Source organism: Palaemon carinicauda, chromosome 37, assembly GCF_036898095.1.
Source record: "Palaemon carinicauda isolate YSFRI2023 chromosome 37, ASM3689809v2, whole genome shotgun sequence".
NCBI lineage: Eukaryota > Metazoa > Arthropoda > Malacostraca > Decapoda > Palaemonidae > Palaemon > Palaemon carinicauda.
The window spans coordinates 29,588,118-29,615,146 of record NC_090761.1 but is presented as its reverse complement, the minus strand read 5'-3'; the positions used below and the strand labels follow the sequence as shown (position 1 = coordinate 29,615,146).

Below are 27,029 nucleotides of genomic sequence, written 5' to 3'. Positions count from 1 at the left end.
CAGAACATTATATAATTCTTCATAATTCCCATTGCGAGTAATTCCCTCACAATATAGGACCCTTAAATATTCATTTAAACTGCCAGAGTTTTTATTTCTCTGGCATCTGGGGGAAGTTGGAATGAAAGGTTCCAGAGTAATAGCACTGGATGAATGCGAGTCCATCGAGTGAACTATTTTCCTGGAAGAGTCAACCAGAGAGGAAGCGGATTGGTCGTCAACGGGTTTCGGTGGGTTCGCCATAATGACGAGAAGATTAATTTCATCTGGATATTCCCCCCACCCACCAAGGAGCCACACTTAGAGGACGGGTTCATCCCTACAATTAGGGCCGCCCTAGGGGCAATATCCAGAGATACACCCCGCCCTCAGCACTTGAGGCGTCATGACGGCTGTCAACGTCAGACCCAGCACTGAGGGAAAGGTTTGACATAAAACTTTCCCCTCGCTCGGTCACGGCAGGTACTCGAGTTCTTTTGAGATGGCATGCCGTCCATCCCACCTGCGTCAAATCCAAAGAGGCAGCCAAACCATAATCAAACATAAGCCAAAGTCAATAACAAGTTCATGTCCAAGAGTTGGAGATGGGAGAAAAAAGGAAAAAACAAAAGGAAAAGAGAAAGTGCTGACTAATTTAGTTGGATCAACAGCTTGGCACCAAGGACCAGTGGGGAAGCAATTCCCACCAAACATCGGAACCCAGCAGCTAATCCCTAAGCCCCCCATCCACATCAAGGCTTCAGCATCTGGGGGGAGTCTAGCACATGCCTTAGGGATCTTGTTAAAGATTTCGTTTGACAAGTCTACTTGAAAGGCGTATAGTAGAAGTCTAGTCAGAGCTGATTTACACGTAGTTATCGTATTGACTGCCAGATTTTGTTCATGAAGGTGGATAAAGGACAGACAGAAGTCCATTGAGATTTCTTTTGGTCCTTTTGGTTTGACGAAAGCAACCCACCTTTTCCAAGACGATTCATATTGTCTTCTGGTTGACTTAGACTTGTATTCTTCTAAGAAGTCTATACTGCCTTTCAAGATCTCAAATCTTTTCTTAACTGCTAAGGAGAGAAAATCAGAGAAAATCATGAGATGAAGGCTTTGGGTTCTCTGTCATGAAGCGAAGACAGTTGACTTCTGGACCTGTTGAGACAGTGCTGGGTCCGGCAGGGGGACCAGCCTCAGCTTCAGTTCCAATACTAGAGGGAACCAGTTGCTCTTTAGCCACTTGGGAGCCACTAGAGCTGCCGTTCCCCAAAAGGATCTGAGCTTGTTGAGGACCTTCATTAGGAGATTGGTAGGAGGGAACATGTAGATCCAGTTCAATCTGTTCTAATTGAGGGACATGGCGTCCGTCGCTTCAGCTAGAGGGTCCTCGTAAGGGGTCACATAACGAGGTAGCTTCTTGTTGTCGCTCATCGCGAAGAGGTCGATCTGCAGTTCCGGGACTTGACGTAAGATGAAGGAGAATGAGTCTGCGTCTAGGTACCATTCTGACTCTATCGGCATGAGCCTGGATAGAGCGTCCGCTGTCACATTGCGGAACCCTTGGAGGTGAACTGCTGATAAATGCCATCTCTTCTTTTCTGCTAGGCGGAAGATGGACAACATCATGTGGTTGATTTGGGGCAAACTCGGGCCTTGACGATTCAAACATCTCATTATCACCTCGCTGTCCAGGATCAGTCTTATATGGGCTGATTTGCGAGGGGAGAGTTTCTTCAGCGTCAAGAAGACTGCCATGGCCTCCAGAAAGTTGATGTGGAAGGTCTTGAATAGAGAAGACCAAGTCCCTTGGACTTTCCGTTGATGGGAGTGACCTCCCCATCCTTCCTTCGAGGCATCCGTATGGATGGTGACTGACGGTGGAGGTGTTGCAAGGGCACGGTCCTCTTTAGGTTCTTAGCCTTTGACGATGGCTTGAGAAGTGATCGTAGCAGGGTCGGTATCGGTCTTCTTAGATCTCTTCGAGCGTTTGATGCGTATTTTCTCCAGACTGCTGAAGCATCTTTTAGCTGTGCTCTTAGCACTGGGTCTGTCACTGATGCAAACTGGAGAGAGCCCATTACTCTTTCCTGTTGGCATCTTGAGATCCTGTCGGATTTCAGTAGTCTCTTGACAGATCCTGCTATCTCCCTCCTCTTCCCTGGGGAATAGAGATGGTGTGACTTTAAGTTCCAATGAACTCCAAGCCATTGAAACTCCTGAGCTGGAGATAGTGGAGACTTCTTGACGTTGATCTTGAATCCCAGATGTTCCAGGAACTGGATCACTTTATTGAATGCTTACATACATTCCATCCTGGATGCTGCCCACAAAAGCCAATCGTCCAGGTACGCTACTACCTGGACACCTTCTAGGCGTAGTTGTTGAACGACTATGTCTGCAAGCTTTGTAAAAATCCTTGGAGCTATGTTTAGTCCGAAGGGCATGGCTCTGAAGACGTACTTCTTCTTCTGTAGCCTGAATCCTAGGTAGGGGGAGAGAGGGCGGTTAACTGAGATATGCCAGTAGGCATCTGCCAGGTCCATCGAGACCGTGTACGCCCATTTTGGTAACAGGGTCCTTATGTGTTGAAGGATTAACATCCTGAACTTGTAGTTTTCCATGAATTTGTTGAGTGGCGACAAGTCCAGGATGACTCTGAGTTTGTCTGAGTCCTTCTTGGGAACACAAAACAGCCTTCTTGGAATTTGATGGACTTTGCTCTCCTTATCACCCGCTTGATCAAAAGTTCTAGGGTGTATTCTTCCAGTACGGGGGTAGTGTTTTGGAAGAATTCAGGGAATGGTGGTGGAGCCTCGTTCCAGCTCCATCCAAGTCCGTTCTTGATTAGGCTGTGGGCCCAAGGATCGAAGGTCCAACGATCCTGAAATTGTTGGAGTCTCCCTCCTACCTGAAGCAACTCATTGCTTCTGGTCTCCGGAGGATTTACCTCCTTTACCGCATCCTCCCTTACCACCCTCACCTCTTGGGGGGTATCTAGAGGAGCCCCGTTTAGACCCTCTACCTTTGGGAGGAAAGGTAGTGGTCTGCCTCTCAAACGCAGGGTTGAACGCTGATGACTGGGCAACCAGCTGCTGAGGCACCATCTGATAGGTTGGTTGGGGCTGAGCCACCATCTGGGGCACCGCGGTCATGGGAACTGTGGAAAGTTGTTGTTGTTGCTGCTGTCTGATAGGGCAAAAGGGCAACCTGGGTCTTTTACTCTTCCTCTTAGGCTGGGGATCCTCATCCGGGGAAGACTTCCTCTTCGCCGACATGCCCCACTTCTGGAGAAGGTTTCTATTCTCTGTGGCGGCCTTGTCTACAACTCCCTTCACCACTTCACTCGGGAAGAGGTCCTTACCCAAGATATTGGAAGCTATCAGTTTCCTGGGTTCGTGCTTTACTGATGCCGAGGCAAACACGAACTCCCTACACGCATGTCTGGCTTTGACAAAGCCTTTGACAAAGCCATACAGGTCTTTGACCACAGTAGCCAAATGTGTTTTGGCCATAACCATGTTCATATCCGGGGTTCTACTGTTGCTGGCCGTCGTCTCTAGACAAATCTGTAGAGATAGAGATGCGGCCAGTCTTTCTTTTGTCTCTTGCTCTCTACGCAAGAGAAAGTCAGACAGTTTAGGGAGATTTTCACTGAACTAACGTCCAGCGATATCTGCCTCCAACTTCCCAACTGAGAAGGTAAGGTGGACTTCTTTCCAGTCCTTATCTTCTGTGGGCAGGGCTAAGGATAATGGTCTACACTCATCAAGTGTAGGGCAAGGTTTGCCTGCCTCTATTGCCTTCATTACTGCCTAAAAACCTTTTGATGTAAAGGGAAAGGCTAATGAGGCTGGAGAAAGAAAGGTGGGATGCTTCTTGCTAAGACCTGACACTCTGGAGTTAGTGAAGCCCTTCTGCTTCAGGCTGCTGGACAGAAGAGCCTGAGCTTTACCGTGGTCAAGTACTATGACCTCCTTAGGTTCTGTCTCCTCCCTCAATGTTGGTTCCGTCTTCAGACAGACGAAGCAACCTGGGTAAGACTGAAAGCTGGGCCAGAATTCAACTTCGTCGATAGGGACAGTCCCCAACTTCTCTGATATAAAGATCTTGCCACTGGTCATTGGCATGTATTCTGCATACCTCCAAAGATGCATGTCAGAGCAAGTTGGCAGATCTTGAACCTTAAGTCTCTTGCGAGACCCATGAGAAGCGGAAAGTTGGGCCATTTGCCTTTCCATTTTTGCCTCTCTTTCTTCGCCTTGCTTGCGAAGGGTCTCCAGCATTGCCATGAGACTGGCCATTGCCTGTATCATATCATCTAATGGAGGGGCAGAAGATGTAGAGGGTAATGGCTCTTGAGCCGGAACTGACGGAAGGGACTCCGATTTGACGTCATCATCATCTTCTTCAGGAGCCAAGGGGGACTCCTCCTCAGTACCTTCCACTAGAAGGTCCTTCTCGGTGTCCTCAGACACCTCCGACATCCTCTCATCTAGGTGGATTTCCTGCATAGCGTCAGAGACGTCCGTATCTGCGGCAATCTGGACACAAGGGATCTCAGATCGTGACTGCGGTACGATAGCTTCCACACCCACTTTTGGGAACAGCAAAGAGCGCATCCTTTTGCTAGGAAGGTAAGGTCCCGTGGTGTTGACTACGCTGTCTTGGGGTCATCAAACGCCTCGGTCACCAAGGCCTTGCAAATTTTGCAGTCCTGGGGGTCCTGGTACCGAAGAGGTCCCTTGGTAGTGGTGCAGAGGGCATGAGCTCTGCACTCTACATGGCCACAGAAGTCTTTGCTCCTCACGTTGCAGAAGACTACTTGGCACTTGGGATGGTCCTCCTGTAAAGAGAGGAAAATTAAATGAGTATGCGGTAGTTTATCTCCCTTGGTAAACTATATAAATATTATTATTAATATTCTTGCATTATAGCTTAGGATAGACAAGCTAGAAAGGAACTAGGAAAGACACATACTTGTGTTTCCTGTCCAGTCAATTGCTGTGACCTCCCCCAATATTAAAACCTAGTTTTCCTATTCAGGAAACCCAAGGGAAGGGTTCTAACCTCTAGGGGTAGATAAGTGTAACTTAACACTGACCTTTCCCATGGTTTTAATAATGTGGGTAAATGGTAACTGATCACCTATCAGTTTGTTGAAAGAAACCTCTTTCAATATATAATTGGTCTCAACAATAGACTGCAAGGATACACAGAGTATATTGGAAAATAACTACTGTATAATATATGCCGATGCCGGCAGGGGTAGTACCCGGCGACCGGCTGGGGTAGCACCCGGTGGCACCGGCCCAGCCGGCCTGTTGCCGGCTGGGTTAGTACTTAAAGGCACCGGCCCGGCCGGCATCTGCCTGCTGGGTTAGTACCTGGCGGCACTAGCTGACAGAGAGAGAGAAAGCATGGAGTGAAGGGTACCTTATTAAATGTTTGTCAACAATAAATAAGGGTGTAAGTACTTAATCTTACTGCCTTCCTCCAGAAAAAGGGTTCAAATGGAAGGGGAGAATGTATCATTCAGGCTTCCATCCAAACACATACTGTTGCCGGTCACTGCCGGCCGCTGGTATGTGGATGGCAGTCCAAAAGAGGACTTAAGAACACTACAGAATAGGGGTCTCCCACTGGCAGCCGGCCCAACCGGCACAGCTTTACCCGGAGCCTTGCGTCCATAAGGGAAGGCTGATCGACTAAACAGCTGCTATGTAGGAGCCTCGGCCGGACCCACAACCTGCCGGCAAGCGGCAAGATTGTAGGATGACGGCCAAAGGGTTGCGATGGCTAGGCCATCGCTAAAGGACGGAGGGGGTAGGGAAAAGGGTCCTGTATGAAGTGTGGAAGGAGACGGCAGGGTTGCCGGTCCTACCACACAACGAAGAAACTCTGTTTCAATATACTGTAGGCGCCGTCCTAGATGGCAGAAGAATATCTATTCTTCAACCTAGGGTCTGCCAATAGAGTTAACCTGTTAAGCGTCACCCACGTGATAAACCGTTCACCACGATCTACTCGGTACCGCCTTCAACTGCATATTCCGTTCATGGCTTTAACTGCCTTTTTCAAGTCGTCAGTCTCGTGATAATACGTTCACTCGTATAGTAAGTTTAGGATCACCACTTGGCAACACTCTCAGCATATAGGGGCTGTAAATAGGAACTTATATGATGTCTGGCAACTATTTTTCTGAAGGTAGCTTGATGTTAGAAAACTGGTTTCCTCTCAGTGCGCTTCGGGCGTTTATGCGGAAAAGGTTGTTTGTTGTTCCTTTTGCAATGAGAGGTCTAAAGAGGAGGGTTATTTCTTTAGATGAAATAAATGATATTCTTGTTGAGGAATTTGATAATGATAACCTGTAGTTCTGAATCCTCCAGTGATGTGGATATTGAAGAAACAAAGTTTTCTTTCGATGCCGAGAGCAAAAATGACTTCTCATTGCTGAATGACTGGACAATGAGATTTCACAAAACTATACTGTATAGGAGAGAGAGAGAGAGAGAGAGAGAGAGAGAGAGAGAGAGAGAGAGAGAGAGAGAGAGAGAATGTACAAATGTATGATGAACATATTTGAAAATTATACAGGAAACGAGAGAGAGAGAGAGAGAGAGAGAGAGAGAGAGAGAGAGAGAGAGTGAGAGAGAGAGAGAGAGACTTGTCCCTTTGCTTTTGTTGCTGATCCTGGCGTAAGATTTACGATTGAAAATAGAAAGAACCCATTATAATATTCAGTATTATGTAGCCTTCTGAAATGAAATAATAGTAGTATTACAGTAATTGTTTTTTTACTCCACCATTTAAATAATATCCCTACTTTTAACTATAAATACAAATTATAAGCATAAAGAAATTATATTAACTTTGAAAAATTATCATTAGTGAAATGACCGCTCAGGGCAAAAAAAAACTTGACGGCAACCTGGTCCGGGGGGGACGCTTAACAGGTTAAGGGGGAGGCGGCTTGCCGCCCCCTCTCAACATGAGAGAAACATTGTTTCAGTGCCAGCGCCATCCAGAAGAATGTCTATTCTTCAGCCTAGGGTCTGGGAGCACAGGACTAGTCTTTAGGCCGCAGGGGAGAAGGTGGCGGCATCATACAACCACTTCAAGTGCGGCCTAGGGAGGTCTAGCCTCCTATGCCGGCGGCTGAGGCTGGCAGGGGAGTGACTACTCACCCTGCCGGCCGGCCACCGGCATAAGACTGAATACACCGAGGTTCTGTCAAAAACCCAAAGTCGGCTATCTGCTGGCCAGGGAAAGAGACAGAAAACACTAGCCTAGTCAAGCTGGAGTGTCTACCCAATGGCAAGACCAAGATAGGGTTGTAGCCTATGGCTGCACTCAGAGGGAAGAAGGGATCACCCTTAAATCTCCACGGGAGACGAGTATCGATTTATATAATAATTCTAGGAGATATCTATCTCCGCCTGAATTGATAAAACAATACACGAGGGTAAACCGGGAGCATGTATGAAAGTATACTAAAGCACCTAGGCTAGTAGCCTAGTGCCAGGCGAGATTCAGTTACCTTAATCGTCAAAACTCTTTCATATGCGATCGATGAGGAAGAGGAAATAAGTGCAATCAATATATCTTACAAGTATAAATTGACTAAATAGCTTCATATTTAAGTGCTATTACAACTAAGAATGTCGTTTTATATCATGCATGGAGGTAAACTAAAGCGCGTAGGCTAGGAAGCCTAGCACGGGAGAGGTTCGGTTACCTAAATCGCCGAAACTCTAAAGAATACAATCGACATAATATATAACTTCCTAGAATTTTATAACTAAATAGCTTCGTAAATATTCATGCTATTAAAACCGGGAAAGTCATTCAGACTAACTAAATAACACATGCCTTATGAACAACAACGCTCATGGCGCCTCCGGCGATTGGCGAAGCTCCAAGTTTTAAAATTAATCTAATTTCACTGAGGCAGGAGCTAAAATTTATACACTGTAAAGATCAAATACTCAACTTTCCAGAGGCAGAAGAGGCTGGAGATTGCATGATAAATCAAAAAAACCAAAGTTTAATGAAAGAGCAACAAGGAAAATCACCGTGCGAGACCGCTAAAACTGTAGAAATAGCGCGCTGGGTTGACTACAGCGCCATCTAGATACTCTATAGTAGTACGAGAGGAAGGGTACCTTGATAACGGCTCCCCTTCTTTTTGCCACTTTCCCCCTCGAAGCGAAAACGCTATTCGGGGTGAAGATCGCTATGTGTCGTATCAAGCATACGTCCCCTGATTATGCGATATCCTTAAGAGAAATTTTAAGGATATTCGTGCCAGGAGTTAGAATGCTGGAGACCTAACGGTTAATTCTCTGGGAATATCACTGTAGCCAAATATCCCTTAGAAAGCTACCTATAGGAACCTTCCATCAGGACGACATGGCTTGAGCCCAAAAACACGCATAAATATGTATAAGATAAATGAAAACACACACAAGAGAAAAAGAAAAATGACAGAAAAACAATCAAGGCAAGTCACTGCGGGAGAGCACGGCAGAATGTCCGTCCTCTACCGAGCCAAAAAGTAAAGTGGTTACTCAGCCGAGAGGTGTAACTGAGCTGGGTAGCCAGTCTATTCCACCCCCCTCCCGCTAACTAGCGAATGGGGTAGTTATCCCTCACTAAAATCATCATGGTTCATTTTTCATCTACGCCGAAAGTATACCCCTATGAATAGCGGAGGGTTTGAATCTACGCCAGAACAAATCTATTCCGACAAAATTAAAATTTTTCGTTAGCAAATAAGGTTAAACGGTTTCTGTATTGACGAAAAACCGAATCTGCAAAATCGAACCAACGATTAAGGAGTGCCAACTCTACAAACCTGAGATCTTCAAGTTACATCGCCCGCCTCAACACATCCACAAGTCCTCAAGTGAAGGTAGCACTGCCTGTTGGGTGGGCGGAGCTACCTGGCATTTGGCAGCTGGCAGTGTATCTAAAATCTTACCGGCTGTTCCAGCTTTGCTGAAGTCATAAAGATAGAAGGTTAAAAAAAAACACAAATTAATTAAAATATTTATATTTAAAATGGAAACTTTTAGGAAAATATTTTTATGATCATTATTATCATTACTAGCTAGGCCACAACCCTAGTTGAAAAAGCAAGATGCTATAAGCCCAAGGGCTCCAACAGGGAAAAATAGCCCAGTGAGGAAACGAAATAAGGAAATAAACCATATGAGAAATAATGAACAATTAAAATGAAATATTCCAAAAGCAGTTACAATATCAAAACAGATATTTCATATATAGACTAAAAAAGACTTATGAATATACTATTGAGAAATGAAAGCAGCACATTAAAGTAATCATGTCCCTCGTCCAACACATACAGCGTAAGAGGTCACGAGACAGAGATGTATACATTTATTTTCCTTTGTCCAAATATTTCCTTTAATCATTTAATTTCCACATATACATTTCAGGTTTCTTATTGTCATTTATTCTTAAGCAACAAAGAATTACAGTAAATAATTAGAGTCAGAGGTACAGTACAACAAGGAGGTGCATAACTAGTAAGCAAGAGATGACCCATCATATTTGCAACACCACAAGCAGAACATCACCAAGGAAAAACAGATCTCATTGACAGAGATATTTTTTTCAAACATTCCAGTTTTTGCCTGCTCTTTTACATATAAAAAACAATTATGTAATGGTTGGTGAAAGACTTATAAAGTTTCAGAGAAAATAACTATGAATATTTGCCCAGAAAGTACACTGACTAGAATATATTGTGCTATCAATGTCTTACTCATGTGTGGAAATTTGGTACATGTTACATATGTGTACTTCTGGGTTCGAGGGGAAGATCTCATCAATGCTTAAAAAATAACTCTTATAATAGAACAATTTTGAAAGTAATTTTTTTTTTCTAACTATACAAACCCGAGTTCTTTACATAGCTGATAGAAATCACCGTAAGCTGGAACATGGTTATAAAAACTTTTAACGAGGTGTCAACAACCATTCTGGTTGATACGAGTGGTTGTGGGGAAGTACTGAACCCTACCCCAGTTCACTCACAATTGTACAACCCCATGATTGATTGAATTATTTAAAATTTTCAGGCATCCTGACATCTAAGGTCATTGACGCCAATATCATTTATTTTATATAAAAAATAAAATATTCAATTAAAACCATACAAGTTGAATGTCATTATAAAAGTTAAATAGTTTTTGGAAGACCTGCTTGTGAAATAAATCTAGAAATGCCACTCGCATAGAAGGACACATCAAGTCCAAGAATCTTGGTAAGGATGAACCTGCCACCCTCACCTCGAGCCTGAAACAGATATCTATTTCTTATATTTATTTCTTAAGTTATTATAATTGGGGCAATTTGTCAACAAATGCCTCACTGTTAAAGGTACTGAACAGTTATCACAATATGGTTGGCGTTGGCCAGTCATCAGAAACTCGTGTCAACCGAGTGTGACCAATACGGAGACGACAAAGAGACGTCTCCCATTTTCGGGGTATCATGTTATACCTCCAAGGAGATATGACATTTGTTACTTCTTGATAACGGCTCCCCTTCATTTTCGCCACTCTTCCCCCTCAAAGCGAAAACTCTATTCGGGGTGTAGATTGCTATGTGTCATATCAAGAAATGCGTCCCCTGATATTATGCGATATGCTTAACCTGTTAAGCGTCCCCCCTGGACCAGGTTGCCGCTAACGTACCGTCGCGCTTTTTTTGCCCTGAGCGGTCATTTCACTAATGATAATTTTTCAAAGTTAATATCATTTCTTTATGCTTATAATTCATATCTATAGTTAAAAATAGGGATATTAATTAAATAGTGGAGTAAAAAAAACACCTAATACTACTATTATTTCATTTCAAAAGGCTACATAATACAGAATATTCTAATGGGTTCTTTTTATCTTCAATCGTAAATCTTACGCCAGGATCAGCAACACAAGCAAAGGGACAAGTCTCCCTCCCCCCCACCCCTCTCTCTCTCACTCACTCACTCACTCACTCACTCTCTCTATCTCTCTCTCTCTCTCTCTCTCTATCGGCTTTTCCTTTCTTATATAGTTTTGTGAAATCTCGTTGTCCAGTCATTCGGCAATGAGAAGTCATTTTCGCTCTCGGCATCAAAAGAAAACTTTGTTTCTTCAATATCCTCATCACTGGAGGATTCAGAACTAGTGCTCTCATTATCAAACAGGTTATCATTATCAAATTCCTCAACAAGAATATCATTTATTTCATCTAAAGAAATAGTCTTTAGACCGCTCATTGCAAAAGGAACAACAAACAACCTTTTCCACATGAACACCAGAAGCGCACTGAGGGGAAACCAGTTTTCTAACATCAAGCTACCTTCAGAAAAATAGTTGCCAGACATCATATAAGTTTCTATTTACAGCCCCCATATGGTGAGAGTGTTGCCAAGTGGTGATCCTATACTTACTGCACGAGTAAACGAATTATCACGAGACTGACGACTTGAAAAATGCAGTGAAAGTCATGAACGGAATATGCAGTTGAAGGCGGTACCGAGTAGATCGTGGTGAACGGTTTATCACGTGGGTGACGCTTAACAGGTTAAGAGTTATATTAAATATACTCGCGCCAGGAGTTAGAATTCTGGAGACCTATGGTCAATTCTCTGGGAGTATCACTGTAGCCAAATATCCCTTAGAAAGCTGCCTAAAGGAACCTTCCATCAGGACGACATGGCTCAGCCCAAAAATATATATATATTATATATATTATATATGCACACACACACACACACACACACACATATATATATATATATATATATATATATATATATATATATATATATATTTATATATATATATATATATATATATATATATATATATATATATATATATATATATATATATATATATACAGGTATTGCTCGACTTACGACCTATGCGACATACGACTATTCGACCATTTTTTTAAGGGTGATGACGTCATAAGTTTATCGGAAATAGGACGAATATTACCTTGAAAATAATCTATCTTAGTAAATTAATATTTTCTTTTATTGTTAATATTCAGTAATTATTTTCAGTTAAAATACATTAAGAAAAGTTTTAATATCTGTCGAGTTCATATTATGTCTGGTGACGTCACATCACGGGCGGAAAGCATCCGGGCAATACCGTGATTTCCTTCCAATAGGCTAACGATTAATATTAGTACTGTATTTCCATTATCAAAATATTAAATAACGATACAAACTATTTTGAGGGTCTGTATCGGTTGTCATGAGTACTACATAGCGTAAATTTGACTGTACGCTACTTTTTTCATCTCTGATAATGGATCGATGTTGATCTAAAGAAAATATACTATTAGGGCAAATATTTTCTTGAAAATAATATATTTCCTTTTACATTATAAAAATAAAATACTTTTGTTTGTTAAGTTAGTATTTTCTTTTCATTTCTTGCGAGAAACAAAGAAAATGAATTTACATATTTTGCAAGTCATTCTGTATGTCACGTGACTTGTGACGTCATGTATCTGGCAGAAGCGCGCTGACAAACCGAAGGATTTCCTTTCATTGTTACCGAGTAATCTTATTACAGCATTCCCATCATTGAAACACCCAGTAACGATATCAAGTGTTTTAGTGGTCTGTATCATTAGTTATAAGATTAGTACAACTTACCGTAAATTTAAGAAAAAAAGTCTGATGACGTCATATTTCTGGCGGAAGGCGAGAGGCAAATCAAGTGATTTCCTTCCGATGCGTTACTATTCCCATAATCGAAACATCGAATAATGATAAATAGAATTTTTTAATAATTAAAAAAAAAAAATATGAAGATACAACTGAATTAAAACAAAATAGAGAGAGAGAGAGAGAGAGAGAGAGAGAGAGAGAGAGAGAGAGAGAGAGAGAGAGAGAGAGAGAGAGAGAGAGAGAGAGAGAGAGAGAGAGAGAGAGAGAAAGCGTATTCCTTTTATAACTAATAATAAGGTCTATAAACGAACTGTATGGAAAATGTGATACCCTATAACATATTGGCGCTGATGTAATATGCATTATGAAGAAATTTTGAATGTCAAGAAAATTATATAAATCAGTGTTATTCGCACTATATATATGTGCTCATAATAGTAATACGGCAGCATGACCTTGAGATCAGCTGATGCCAACCGAAAGTAAATTAAAAGTATTTGTTGATTATTGATATGCTTAAGAAATTGAAAAATAAAATATAAACGTTCTTTAATAAACCACAATTAAACACAGTAATGTCTAAGGAAATATAAAGGCTTAATATTGAACTACAATACTGTATGAAGCTTTAAAAATGAACTACCCGTATGCGATTGCGAGAGCGAGCTCACACACACGCACACAGAAAGAGCTACAACGATTTCGCATTATACCTAATGATTAGACGAACTGTATGGAAACTGATTTCCTGTAACATATTGGCGTTGATGTAATATTCATCATGAAGATATTTCTAATAAGTTAAGAAATGATAAAAAAAACTATGCCATACGTATCTACGCCATATTTTGATATGGTAGGTAGCGGCACTTTCAGATCAGCTGATCATAACCAAAGGTAAACATAATTTTCAGTACTCGATTGTAAAATTCTTCCAAAACTGATGAATAGAATACAATAATGCATTTATAGAGCATATGATATCCTATGAAACAAGAAAATGGAATAATGATAGACAGTAAGAAAATATTGACAAAATATGATCCAGATGATTGCCGAATCATAACGTATCTAAAATAAATCTACGGAAATTTCACTTTTCTAGTTCGACATACGGCCAACTCGACTTACGACTCATCTCTCGGTCCCTATCTCGGTTGTAAGTCGAGCAATACCTGTATATATATATATATATAAAGTGAGGGAGTGATAGCAAGCTACCCTCTACCTAGCGAAATGGGTATTTAGCCCTCGCTAAAATTTTAATGGCTCGTCCTTTCAGTTTCACCGAATGTAATACCCTTAATAAATAGTGTAGGTTTTTATTCCAGTAACGGAACAATTTTTATTAATTCCGATACAAATACAAGACCTCTTTCCATCTGGCTGGAACTTTAATACCCGGGATTGCTTCATGTGAGCATGGTAGTGAGATGAGCACCCTGACACCTCGATAACCAGTGACATACCAATGCTGCCGGTTCAACGGCCAGTGCAAAGTGTGATGTGAGTGGAGAATACTAATGTGCCCCTCATAAGGAGAATGGAAACAAGACCAAAATATCACCTGATATAATAGCTAAACAGCTACATAGGGCATACCTGCAGTTGAATCGAGATCCACCTGACAGTAACGACGGATGTTGTGCCCCAAGAGAGAGGAAGATGAAGAAAAGAAGTGGCCAGTCATTCTTTCCATTCATCCCAAATTAAATTCGTAATATCAGTCTTCCACTAACTGATAATAGTCCTGCAATGGAGCAAAGGTAGCTATACCACTTGCTAAGCAGCCACCAAAGATCAGCCAGTCATCTAGGAGATGAATGCCACAACAGGAGTGGGGCCAGGCTGAGACTAAGGTGAACACTCTTGTGAACACCTGAGAGGTTGTTCAGGATGGATGGACCGTGATCTGGAAGTACGTAGCCTTTAGGTCCAACTTTTGAACAGAGTCTGTTGCACAAATTTATTCAGAGACGAGAGGTTGGTGATCAGTTTCCAGCCTCAAGATGCCTTTTCTGTAAGTGTGTGTCAACTATATAAGCCTGGGGACCTACTGAAGACCTCTTGTAGAGTGCCCGGCTCTACCATGGCCTGTATCTCTGCCCAAAATGCTTTGACCTTAACTGATTCAGTCGCGTAGGATAATGGTTTTTCATGGGGAACGAATCAAGGGAGGAGAGCTGATGAACATAACATGATCGGAGGACACTTACTGTCAAGGGTTTGGCCCCCTGGTAATGCCATCTCTGCCACTTGAGTCTCAGGTATCACTCCACAGGTGGTACTGTAGGAAAGAAGCAGGTCCTAGCGAGGACGTCGACCAAGTCCGCCAGTTCTAACCCCCTCGTTCTCGGGCTCTCTTGCCCTGAAAGGACGGAGTTTGGAGATCACCTCTCTTATGCTAATATTACCTTTGGAAGAACTTAATGTTCTTATAGCCTTCGCTTGGTGCCAGAGAAACCTTAATGCCCTGGGCCAGGGCTGAAACTGCCATATCTAAGGGTAAAGAAAAGTCGTCATTCAGGATGCTGTAATACTTCCTTTGCCTCACAAATGGAGGAGGAAGCAATTTCATTGAACAATGAGCCCTAAGGGAGTCCTCTATTGCAGAAATCTGCAAGCCGACTTTAGTAACAAATCAGGATGTAAGTTTAGACCATGGAAGTTTTACTGGCTGTTGGAGCACAACATAGTACGTCTATGGCCGTGTCTTTACCCTTATGAGGAGAGTAAGGGGTTTCGCCAAGTCCATTAACCTGTCTCATGCAGCCCAGGACTTGCATGAAGTTTGACTCTGACTTGCCTTCCTGAATAGTAGGAGCCTTTGGGCTAGCTGGAGCTGGAAGCTGACCTATGGAATACAGTACAGTAATCTGATTCACAGTCATCACCAACCTTGAAATCCTAACTTGGTCGAGTTTGAGATGGGTCATTGTCATAATTGGGTTGTGCCACAAAGGCATGAGTCCTAAGAGGGTGGACTCCTGCCTCACAAGTTGCGAGAAAAGCTGCAGCTCATTGAACCTACTTCTGAAGACTGATCCTCTAAAATCTTGGAGGACCAGTTTTTGGGACTTACTAGTGAAGGAGGCAAGGATGCTAGCATCCTCCTTCTACCTCTTTAATCTCCAGACACTTAGCACCAGCTTGAATTGGGATGGTTTACGGTTGTAAGGTATTAGAGGAAGGAGCTATCTCAACAAGTTCGATTAGCGAAAGTCAGTAGGAATCAGTAAACAAAGATCTTGACCCCCTGTGAGTCCTGGAGTGGAAAGTGTCTCCCAATGGCGGAGTGACCTGCATCCACTTGCAGTTCCTTGGGTTTACCTTTACAGAATAAACCACAAGGTTCTCCCAAAAGGGCTCCAGTTTGGCAGCCTTTGGTTTACACCATGTTTACAGACAGTAATCCGGTCCAGAAACGTGCACCGCACGAATGTCTTCACGCACTGCAGATGAAGAAGCTGGCCCCCAAAGAAGGATAGGTATGGGCCTACAAGCAGGGGCAACTTTATCCCCTTCAGTGTGACGAATCCTACGGTTGGAAGAAATCTCAGAAGCTTGGGAGAACTTAACCCTGGATAGGTACGGTCCTCGGACACCCCTTTAAGGGTATACTCGGACGCGAACGACCCCGACGCCAAAAAAAATTCTTGAAAAATCAGTTTTTGCAGTAACCTCCTTTTTTCTTTTGCCAAAAAAAACTTCAATGAATGCTTAAAACAACTGTAAAGATAAATACTACTCCTCTGCAGAAAAACTATTTATTATGAATATTTTAAAAAATTAAGTAGAAAAAAAAAGACCTGACATAAAAATTCATAAAAAAAAAGTTTATACATATATACACAAATCCTTTTAGGAATTGATTCTTGAATGTTTAGGACACATCTTGATGTATTTTGGATGAAGTCAGACCCATGGAGGTGAAGATCTGAAATGAGAAAAAAAGGGTAACTTTTTTTGGCCAAAAAAAATTGTCCAAATTTCATGAATTTTTTTGGGTACCCAAATGAAATAGGAAGTGGCTAATTTTTTTAGGGAATAAACATATGTTATCCTAAAATAGAAATATGTAAAAAAATCTTCATTATTTTGTAAATTACATTTATATCAGGGGCCATATCTAAAGGTAATTTTTTGAGTACTTGGAAATTTCGTAAAAAAATACATATATTTAATATATGATATGATATTTATGCAGGTAAAAATATACCAAAATATCACAAATTCTATAGGGAACAAGAATATATATAGATAGGGCAGCTTACGCTTCGGATATGTCCACAAAATGGCCGCCAACCACACTGACTCAGACTCCCTAATCTGCCACTTGAAATGTAGGAAGGGTATGTCAATTTCAAGGTGTTATTTACTAATCTAATTATTATTGGATATGCATAAAAATTGTATGGTGGGTTGCTGGATAATTGTCGATTATTTTACGACTATAAAATTAAAATTCTGACCCAAAAAATTTTTTTTGAAGGGAAATAAAATCGAAAAAAAAAATGTAAAACAATATTTTAGCTAAAAAAATTTGATGATATTCAATCAAAAAAAAAGTAAACAAAATTTTCCGACAAATAAACATCTAGAGGAATCATTACTCTGTGATAGTTCCTTAGTACGTAGTAATTTTGAAAGAATTGGGAAAAAACGAAAAAATGGCAATCACCGGAAAATCGAACACATACCTATATATACGCCATATCTGGCTAAAAAAAAGATAGGCATGGGTAGCCAGATCATCTAGAAACACTTTCCAACACTATAAAAATATAAGTTTTGCGACACTACTTGCCAATTCCTTACGGTAACATGACTAAGCAAAAAAAATGCAAAACAAATAAAAAGGGGCACTCGTGGAAAAATGGCCATTCTAATATACGGCATTTCAGAAAAAAAAAATTTCAGCCACGTGCTAGGCAAACCATCAAGGCATATTTTCCGACAAATAAACATATAAATGAAATATTACTCTGTGATAGTTCCTTAGTACGTAGTAATTTTGAAAGAAATGGGAAAAAACGAAAAAATGGCAATCACAGGAAAATCGAACACATACTTATATATACGCCATATCTGGCTAAAAAAAAAATAGGCATGGGTAGCCAGATCATCTAGAAACACTTTCCAACACTATAAAAATATAAGTTTTGCGACACTACTTGCCAATTCCTTACGGTAACATGACTAAGCAAAAAAATGCAAAACAAATAAAAAGGGGCACTCGCGGAAAAATGCCCAACATTCTAATATACGGCATCTCAGATAAAAAAAAAAGACATGCACGTGTTAGCCCAACCATCAAGGCACACTTTCTAACACATAAACATGAAAAAAAAATCAATAATATACGGCAATTCCTTACTACGTAGTAAATTTTTACAAATATTGAAAAAAAAACAGAAATTGGCAACCGCAGTTAAATACCCAATATACCAATAACTACGTCGTATCTGACAAAAACAAAATCACGCATGGGTAGCCAGATCATCTAGACACACTTTCCAACATTAAAAAAGCAAAAGTTTTACGACACTATTTCGCAATATCTTACGGAAAAATGACTTGGCAAAAAAATTAAAAAAAATTAAAAAGGGACACTCGCGGTAAAATGCCTGACATTCTAATATACGACATCTCAGATAAAAAAAAAGGCATGCACATGTTAGCCCAATCATCAAGGCACACTTTCTAACACATAAACATGAAAAAAAAAATGAATAATATACGGCAATTCCTTACTACGTAGTAATTTTTACAAATATTGAAAAAAAAACAGAAATTGGTAACCGCAGTTAAATACCCAATATACCAATAACTACGTCGTATCTGACAAAAACAAAGTCATGCATGGGTAGCCAGATCATCTAGACACACTTTCCAACACTAAACAAGCAAAAGTTTTACGACACTATTTGGCAATATCTTACGGAAAAATGACTTGGCAAAAAAATGAAAAAAAATGAAAAAGGGGCACTCGCGGTAAAATGGTCCTCGTGGTGATGAACGACATTTTAACTAAAAAAAAAAACATGCACATGGTAGCCAAACAATCCACCAAGACTTTCCACAACTGATAACCTATACAAGTTGCACCATTCTACGACAATTTCATAATACGTAATAACTTTGATAATTATGCAAACTACCTCAGAAGGGTAAACTCGGACGCGAACGACCCCGACGCGTCTCAGAAATCGGGGAAGGAGTACAGCTACAGCAATGCACATCTGGACACTACTAGAGCGTGTAGGGGAGACACCTCCTGCAGGTCGATCACCCACAAATTCAGTCACAGGGGTGAGTCACGTGAGAAAAACCTGTTTTTTTTTGACGCTCGGGGTCGCAAACGACCCACCGTACCTATCCAGGGTTAAGAGCCTACACAGGACCTGCAAACATCTTTACAAGGTCTGAGAACATTGCGAGGTCTTTCAAGGCCAGCATGCTTACAAAGGCCACTTTAAAATTTTCTCTTAATAGTAGAGTTTCTTTTGAGATTGCTTTAGTCTCGCAAGTTGCCTGCAAAGCCTGAATAGGAACACTTGACTGGGTTGGATGCATTATAGGAGCACGTGGCGACTCACTGGCTCAAGATTGGAAGGATAGTGCCTTGTGGGTGGCATGACCCACACCCTTTGTTGAGACAAACCCTACAGTTTGTGGGCGAGCCTGTCCTAAAAGAGGTAGAAACAAATAGCAGATGGCACATGAGAGCAACTGCTTGACTTACCCTTATTGAACAGATAAATACTGCTTAGGGAGTTGAGGGCACGTGCGAGGGACAGGTGACCATGCCTGGCACGAGAGCAGATGGTGAGCAGAGCTCTCAAACCAATCTAGAGAAAGAGATGAGAACCACCTGTTTACTGGATGATCACTGAATGAATCATCTGGGAACTCCAAGGAGCTTAGCTCCAAAAGCTATAGCAAAAGAGCAACAAGTTGCATTGGTACATATGAAGCACTTGGGAGGAAGAACTCCCAGGTGAGGGCAACCTCTCATCCTTACGAGGGCATATGCCGAAAGTCCCCAAAAGGCTGGCGTGCTCAAAAAAGGGAGGATGGGCAAGCTCTTGATCTCGCCCATGAGGGTGAGAGCGCTGGAGGAATACTCGCCTGAGTGCTACTCTGGGTAGGATGAGGAAGCACGTCCTCGTGTTGAGTGAGCTCGCTCTGAAGGATGAAAGAGATGTGGGAATGCTCACCTGAGTGCTACGCCCAGGAGGATGGGAAAGCCAGACTATGTGAACTCTCCCCAAAGAGTGAGTGCGCTGAACCAACACTTGCCAGAGTGCTACCCTGCAGATACTCCAATAGAAGTGAGTCTGATGAAGAGAACAAAGGATTGGGCAAAAGACCGAGCAAAAGGGACTCCCTTTTGTTGGCTCTGGAAGGGGAAGAGCCAAAGTTAATTACAGCAAAAACAAATGGACCGTCCTGTTGTGCACCACGAATCAACAACTCTAGTAACTATGCTTCAACATGGATCCGGAAAGTCCCAAAGACGTCCACAGGAATTGCAGAACATCACATGATGCGGACTCTCCCAAGGGGGAAGGTTTTGCCATCTCGCTAGAGGAGATAGGAAGAAATTCCTGACCTGAGGGTTTCCTAAGAGTTACATGGCCATAAATCTTACTCTATCGCCCGCCAGAGGAGGTGAAACCACTGGAAGGATGAACACTCCCAAAATTGTTGCAAGGAAATGCCTTTGTGCAGGAGTGTTGTCTGTGCTAAGGTCAACGCTCGTGAGGATCCGTCTCCTCTACTGATATGAACGTGTGGCACGCTTACTATGCCAGGACACGTACATGTCAGCAACCTAAAGGTCAACCACTCATGCCTGAAAAAAATTAATACAGGTTTTATTGACAGCCAGTTCCAGGAGCATGGAAGATGTTCTCAATCATGGCTATAATCAAAGTGGGGTTGTTGTGAGTGAGCGGGGGTGTGGGTGCTTCTCCACCACCACTGGTACAGTTGTTGACACTGATAAAATTTTTGTTGCAGTGTTCCAGATTACACTAATTTCTATCTCCTATGTAAAGAACGAGGGTTTGTACTTGTGTCGGAACAAATGATGATTATGTCCTTATGACTTCCAGTCATGAGGTACAATTACCACTATAATCCAACACTAACCCCTAATAAAGTCAATCAGACAATTTCTTATAGAAAAAACTGAGGGTCAATTTCTCAACACTTGAAATTTTCAGAGAAAAATTGAAGCTACTTGCACTCATAATTACCATTCAAATATTTTATCATTATTATTGCCAATAAGTTTGGAGAACATACAGAAAAAGAGGAATGGTAAGAAAAACCTGATCTATGATATTTTTAACAAAAACATCTGAATAAAGAAAGATATTGAATTTGAAATGACGCAAAATAATACAGTTTAAATGGGGCTGAGTTGCTTCCACTAAATGGCTTTTTCTTCATTGTGCATTCTGACATGTTTTCTTAGACCACTACTCTCAGCAAAGGCTTCGCCACAATCACTGCACTTGAATGGTTTCTCCCGAGTGTGAATTTTCTGATGTCTTGTGAGATCAAATTTCTCAGCAAATGCTCTGTCACAAACACTGCACTTGAATGGCTTCTCTCCAGTGTGTTTTCTCTTATGTTTCATGAACGTAGATTTCACTGAAAATCCTTTGTTACAGAAATTACACTTAAATGGCTTTTCCCCAGTGTGAGTTCTGAAATGAACTGTGAGATTATTTTTTACATAAAATGATTTTTCACAGAAATTACACTTGAATTTCCTAGTGTGAACTCTATGATGTGCGTCAAGATGATCTTTAGCAGCAAATGCCTCGTCACAGACACTGCACTTATATCGCTTCTCCCCAGCATGAATCCTGCAATGTTCTTCGAAATGACATTTCCAAAAAAAATCTTTGTCGCAAACATCGCACTTGAATAACTGAAGTGATTCCTCTCCATTGTGAATTTTAATATGTTCGTTGAGATGATCTATCTCATGAAATACTTTGTCACAGAGACCACACTTGAACTGATTCTCCCCAGTATGATTTTTAAGATGTGCACTGAGATGATCTATCACAGAAAATGATTTGTCACAGACACTGCAATTGAATGAATTATCCCCGGTGTGAAACATGTTATGTGACGTGAGCTCACTTTCCTGAGAAAATAAGTCATCACAGACATTACACTTAAATTTCTTTGTCAAAGTGTGAGTTTTATGATGCAAGTTGAAATGATCTATCTCAGAAAATACTTTGCTGCAGATACCACACTTAAATTGATTCTCCCCAGTGTGAACTCTGTAATGTTTTTCAAGACCATATTTCCAAAAAAATGCTTTGTTACAGACACAGCATTTATATCGCTTCTCCCCGGTGTGGATTCTGTGATGTTCGGCGAGACTTTTTTTCCGACAAAATGATTTGTCACAGATACCACACTTGAATAACTTCTCTCCGATGTGGGCTCTGTGATGTGCAATGAGCTTACTTTCCTGAGGAAATTCTTTGTTGCAGACATGGCACTTATATCGCTCATCTCCAATGTGAATTTTTTGATGTGCAGTGAGCTCACTTTTCTGAGGAAAGGCTTTGTTACAGACATAGCACTTATATCGCTTATGTCCAAGGTGAATTTTTTGATGATGTGCAATGAGCTCACTTTTCTGAGGAAAGGCTTTGTCACAGACATGGCACTTATATCGCTCATCCTCAGTGAGCATTTCTTCATGTACGGTGAGGTCACTTTTCTGAGCAAAGACTTTGTCACGGACAATACTCTTGAAAGGTTTGGTGTGAATACACTGATGTGCAGTGAGCTCATTTTTCAGAGGAAATTCTTCATCACAGACACTGCACTTGAATGACTTCTTCCTAATGTGAGTTCTTGAATGTACTACAAGGAAAATTTTCTGGGGAAACACGGCGCCACAGTCACTGCATGTGAATGACTTCCTCTTAGTGTGAGTTTCGTAATGTGCTTTAAGATCAGCTTGCTTAGAAAACTTTTTCCCACATTCTTTGCATCTGAACTGACCTCCAATGTGAATTAGCTTGTGAGTGTTGGGGTTAGCAACTCCACTAAATTGTTTTTCAACAAGAGGGTCTTCGCATCCACTGTCTTCAATCTGCTCCTCATTCTGAAAACATTCATTGTCCTCATTTCTACTGAATCCTACGTGTATGTATAATTCCTCTTTCACACCTGACTTTACACTTTCATTCCCTGCACAAGTTTGTAAGTCGTCCTCGCTCACTGGCTCTTCTTTGAATTCCATTTCTGGCTCCACTTTGAATACCATTTCTGGCTCTGCTTTGAATTCCATGTCTGGATCCATACCGTTATTTTTCCTCTTTAATGCAGTTTGTAGACACGAATCTTCCATTTAGTTCTTCACAGTTAATTCTAATGATTCAGAATTCCTCACCCCTTCCCAATCCCAAGATGATATCCTGTTCAATATTAATATCAGCGGCCAACAAAAATAAAATAAACGTTGAATCTCCTATTCCGAGACACCGCACTTTACATCAAAGTCTTGCATCACGTACCAACATAGATCCTGCTTTCTTTTCCTCAGTCGTGTATCTTGCAGATATTGTCCATAGTTGAAACAATTTTGCCCCAAAAGTTAGATGATTATTTTCTTGGAGGAAACGTCTGAAACAATAAATAACAAAAATCATTGGCAAAGGACAAAGTGAAAATTCTGGAGCTTTCTGAAATAAAAGGACATTATAAATTAAAATACCAAATTTGGAAATAATTTGTATTTTTCCAAGTATACAAACCTGGAGCTATTTATAGGGGTATAATTTTGGCGTAGCTGAAAGACAAGCCATGATAATTTTAGTGAGGGATAACTACCCCATCCGCTAGTTAGCAGGTGGGGTGTGGGGTACACTGGCTACCCTGCTCACTCACACCTCTCGGCCGAGTAACCACTTTGCTCTATGGCAGGACTTCTCAGGGGACAGGGTGGTGGGCCAATTTGTATAAATAGCTCCAGGTTTGTATACTAGGAAAAATACAAATTACTTACAAATTTGTTATTTGTTCCGGCGTAAACACAAACCCTTACCAATTGGCCTTGGTCATGACCCGGGGTCCTCTCTATTTCGATCTGTGATCGATACTAGAAGGAACCCTACCCTCGCTAAAATCAAGTGACGATATGAGGTAATGCACTAATAGCGTCCTGCAGAAACTTGTGTGTGAGTGGAACTAACAGTATGGCTTGTCTTTATCATAGGAACTCGAGTACAAAACCTATTGTTCATAAGACTTACCCAATACCCTCCCTCAAAATGGTATTGGGGATGTAACAAAGTATTATTCTATACTTAGGAGGCACAAGAGAAATGAGTCTTACCTACAGAGAGGTGAGATCAGCTATGCTGAGGCTTGCAGAGCTGTTTTCCCCAGAGGGGAGAAGGTGAAAGGAAGAAAAGAGCCAGCTATTCTTACTCATTCACCCCAGACTAACCCGCATAACCTCGGCCCTCAACCCTCTGATTCTTGTCCATCAAGGAGCCTGAGGTGTTTAAACCATTTGTTGTGCGACCACCACAGGACCGATGGAAAATGTCTCCGTGTTCCTGTGGGTTACGTCTTTGCAGGTAGTGGGCCATAAAGGTCGATTGACGCTTCCACATGCCCACTTGAAGTATCTGTGCCACAAAGTAGTTTCTTGAACGCCAGGGACGTAACAATGCCACTGACGTTAAAAGCTCTGGGTCCTAGGATGGAGGAGGGTCTAGATTGAGAGCAGGTTCAATAGCCTTCTGATCCCAGAGGGGAAGGAAATCCTTGAGATCCTCCTCTTGACCTTCCCCATGCTGGTCAACAGTGCTGACACACAGGGGCAAGGTGGTGGTGTTCTTTTAGGGTAACACCACAGACTCCTCACTGGGTAAAACCCCAGTTGAAGGGTTTCGGTTACCGAAAGAAGACTCTCTATCCGGAATGGGCTGCACCTAGGGTACAGCACACTCAGATTTTGAGTCTTGGCAATCAACTCAGAGATGCCGCTGAGGATTACTTCTCTCCGTCTCCTAGAGTAGGAGACATCAGAAGATGGATCATACAACACTAAGTAAGGAAGCAATCTGCTGCCTGGCATAAAGGTTCTCCAGGAGGCGGTTGAGATCCGACAGGGGACAAGTTATCTCAACTTTGTATAAGTAACGGCATCGATGGGAGAGAATCCCCTTCCACGACATCAGTCACAAAGGACCGAACACTCCACCTGGAAGACCGATGCTGAAAAGTGTCTGAGGTGCCTAGACCTCTTTTCCGCAACTCATTGCGAAAGGCCTCTCTGAGAGAGGAAGTGTAGGACCATCCCAGGTGTGAAGTTGAAGCAAGGCTACGGCTTTGGAAAGTGTTAGCATGTGGCTGCTTGGAAGATCGTGTCATGGAGGAAGATCCCTCGGAACTCCGTCGGGAGCTGCAGAAGGTTCTGGAACCATTCTGCATGATGCCATAGCGAAGCTATTGGAGTCATTGACAAGATGTTTCTTATCCTGACTTGGTTGAGGACTTTCTCACCAGACCGAAAGGGGGAAAAAGGCACACACCTCTAAGCTGCCCCACCAATCTTGAAATACATCTTGTTCGAGGGCCTGGTGTTCCGAGACTTGGGAACGATCGAGCGGGAACCTGAAGTTCAGGGCTGTTGAGAGCATGACCAGAGTAGGGGACCTCACAAGGTTAAGACTTTATTGGATAAAAGATGATTCAAAGACACTAGGAGCCCACTATCTGAGCGGTCCTGTTCAGATTATCTGCATGCACATTCCTGTACCAGGAATGACGCGAGCGGATGGCGGCACCTAGTTGTCTTCTGTCCATCTGAGGCTTCGTACTGCTAGATGATTCTCTAAGAGAGGTGAATGCTGGTACCTTTCTGAATTGGGCTAACGGACGAGGATGGAATAGTGCGGCATATGCCACCCACACTTTTCATGCATTAAAGAGCATCATATCCAGAAGGGAGACGAAAAATTAGGCCTCTTTGCAGAGGTTCTTGTCTGCCACCCACCATCCGCACTTCATATAGCAATAAACACATCTTTAGGTGACGTCGAAATGTGCAACTATTTGAACGTTCTTGCAGTGAAGGGGAAAAGCCTGTCCTCCCTCCAACAGCCACCAATCTAGAGTGGTTGGCAGAATAAGACCGATACCAAACGGTAAACCAGTTAATCAGTACAGCTTATGTTATAAGAGCGAATCTCCATAGAGATCGCCTTCCCGACAGGAGACTGTACGGTACTGTAATTACTGGACGCATCCAACCAACGTATCTTCAATCTATTGTTGGATGGGTAATAAGCATAAGTCTTCTACTGAGTAGTACAGTACTCACTATCTGGGATGCCCTGCTCAGACTGTCGGCGAGCACATTCCTCTTGCCTAGAATGAAACGAGCTGATAGTGGAATCGAGTGGACTTCGGTCTATCTCAGTAGCTCTACTGCGAGATGGGATAGCTGCTCTGAAAAGGTACCTCCCTGTTTGTTGATGTAAGTCACTACCGTGGTGTTGTCGCTCATCACCACTACGGAGTGACCCGCCAGGTACTGTTGGAACTGTTGAAGTGCCAGGAATACGGCCTTCATTTCTAGCAGATTTATGTGGAGGCACTTTTCTGATTCTGACCACAGGCCTGAGGTCCTGTGGTTCAGGACATTGGGCCCCACCCTTTCATTGAGGCGTCCGAAAACAGCATCAAATCCGGGGGGAGGACGAGAAGATCCACACCCTTGAGTAGGTTCTCGTCTGTCACCCACCACTGAAGGTCCGTCCGTTCCGCAGGACCCATAGGGACCATGATGTCCGGGGAATCGTGTCCTTAATTCCACCAGGACTTGAGTCGCCATTGCAGGGATCTCATCCTGAGGCGACCGTTTGGAACTAGATGGGCCAGGGAAGAAACGTGACCGAGGAGACGTAACCACGATTGGGCTGGGAGTTCTTCTCGTCTGAGGAAAGGATCTGCGACCCTCCTCAGCTTTGCTATCCTGTCGTCTGATGGGAAGGCTTTGTGGAGATTGGTGTCCAATATCATGCCTAGATATACCAGTCGCTGAGTTGGAAGCAGAGAAGACTTCTCGAGATTTACCGTACCATGATCCCTAGATCTTGGCAAAGTCCCAGAAGCTTGTCTCCGTGTCGAAGAAGGGTCGACTCCGAGTCTGCCAGGATCAGCCAGTCATCCAGATAACAGAGGATACAGATGCCGATCCTGTGTGCCCACGAAGAAATCAGGGTGAACACTCTGGTAAATACCTGAGGTGCTCTGGAGAGACCGAAACACAGCACCTTGAACT

The 27,029-nt window shown here is 42.3% G+C and overlaps 2 protein-coding genes across 3 annotated transcripts in view; both read right to left on the bottom strand.

The window, feature by feature from the left end:
• The window catches only part of LOC137629545 (zinc finger protein 845-like), a 107,392-nt gene that overhangs the window by 47,063 nt on the left and 33,300 nt on the right, over positions 1 to 27,029 (bottom strand). The window contains exons 2-3 of one of the 2 annotated variants that reach the window (XM_068360965.1): positions 23,248 to 23,356; positions 8,840 to 8,982 (exon numbers count right to left, since the gene is read on the bottom strand). The gene's annotated coding sequence lies outside the window, so the exon portion shown is untranslated. The remainder of the gene's footprint in view (positions 1 to 8,839; positions 8,983 to 23,247; positions 23,357 to 27,029) is intronic. The other variant, XM_068360966.1, reaches the window with a different exon arrangement.
• Positions 21,126 to 23,081, bottom strand: LOC137629253 (zinc finger protein 665-like). The gene has a single exon (XM_068360516.1). It carries the CDS (start codon positions 23,079 to 23,081, stop codon positions 21,126 to 21,128), a length of 1,956 nt encoding a protein of 651 aa, XP_068216617.1.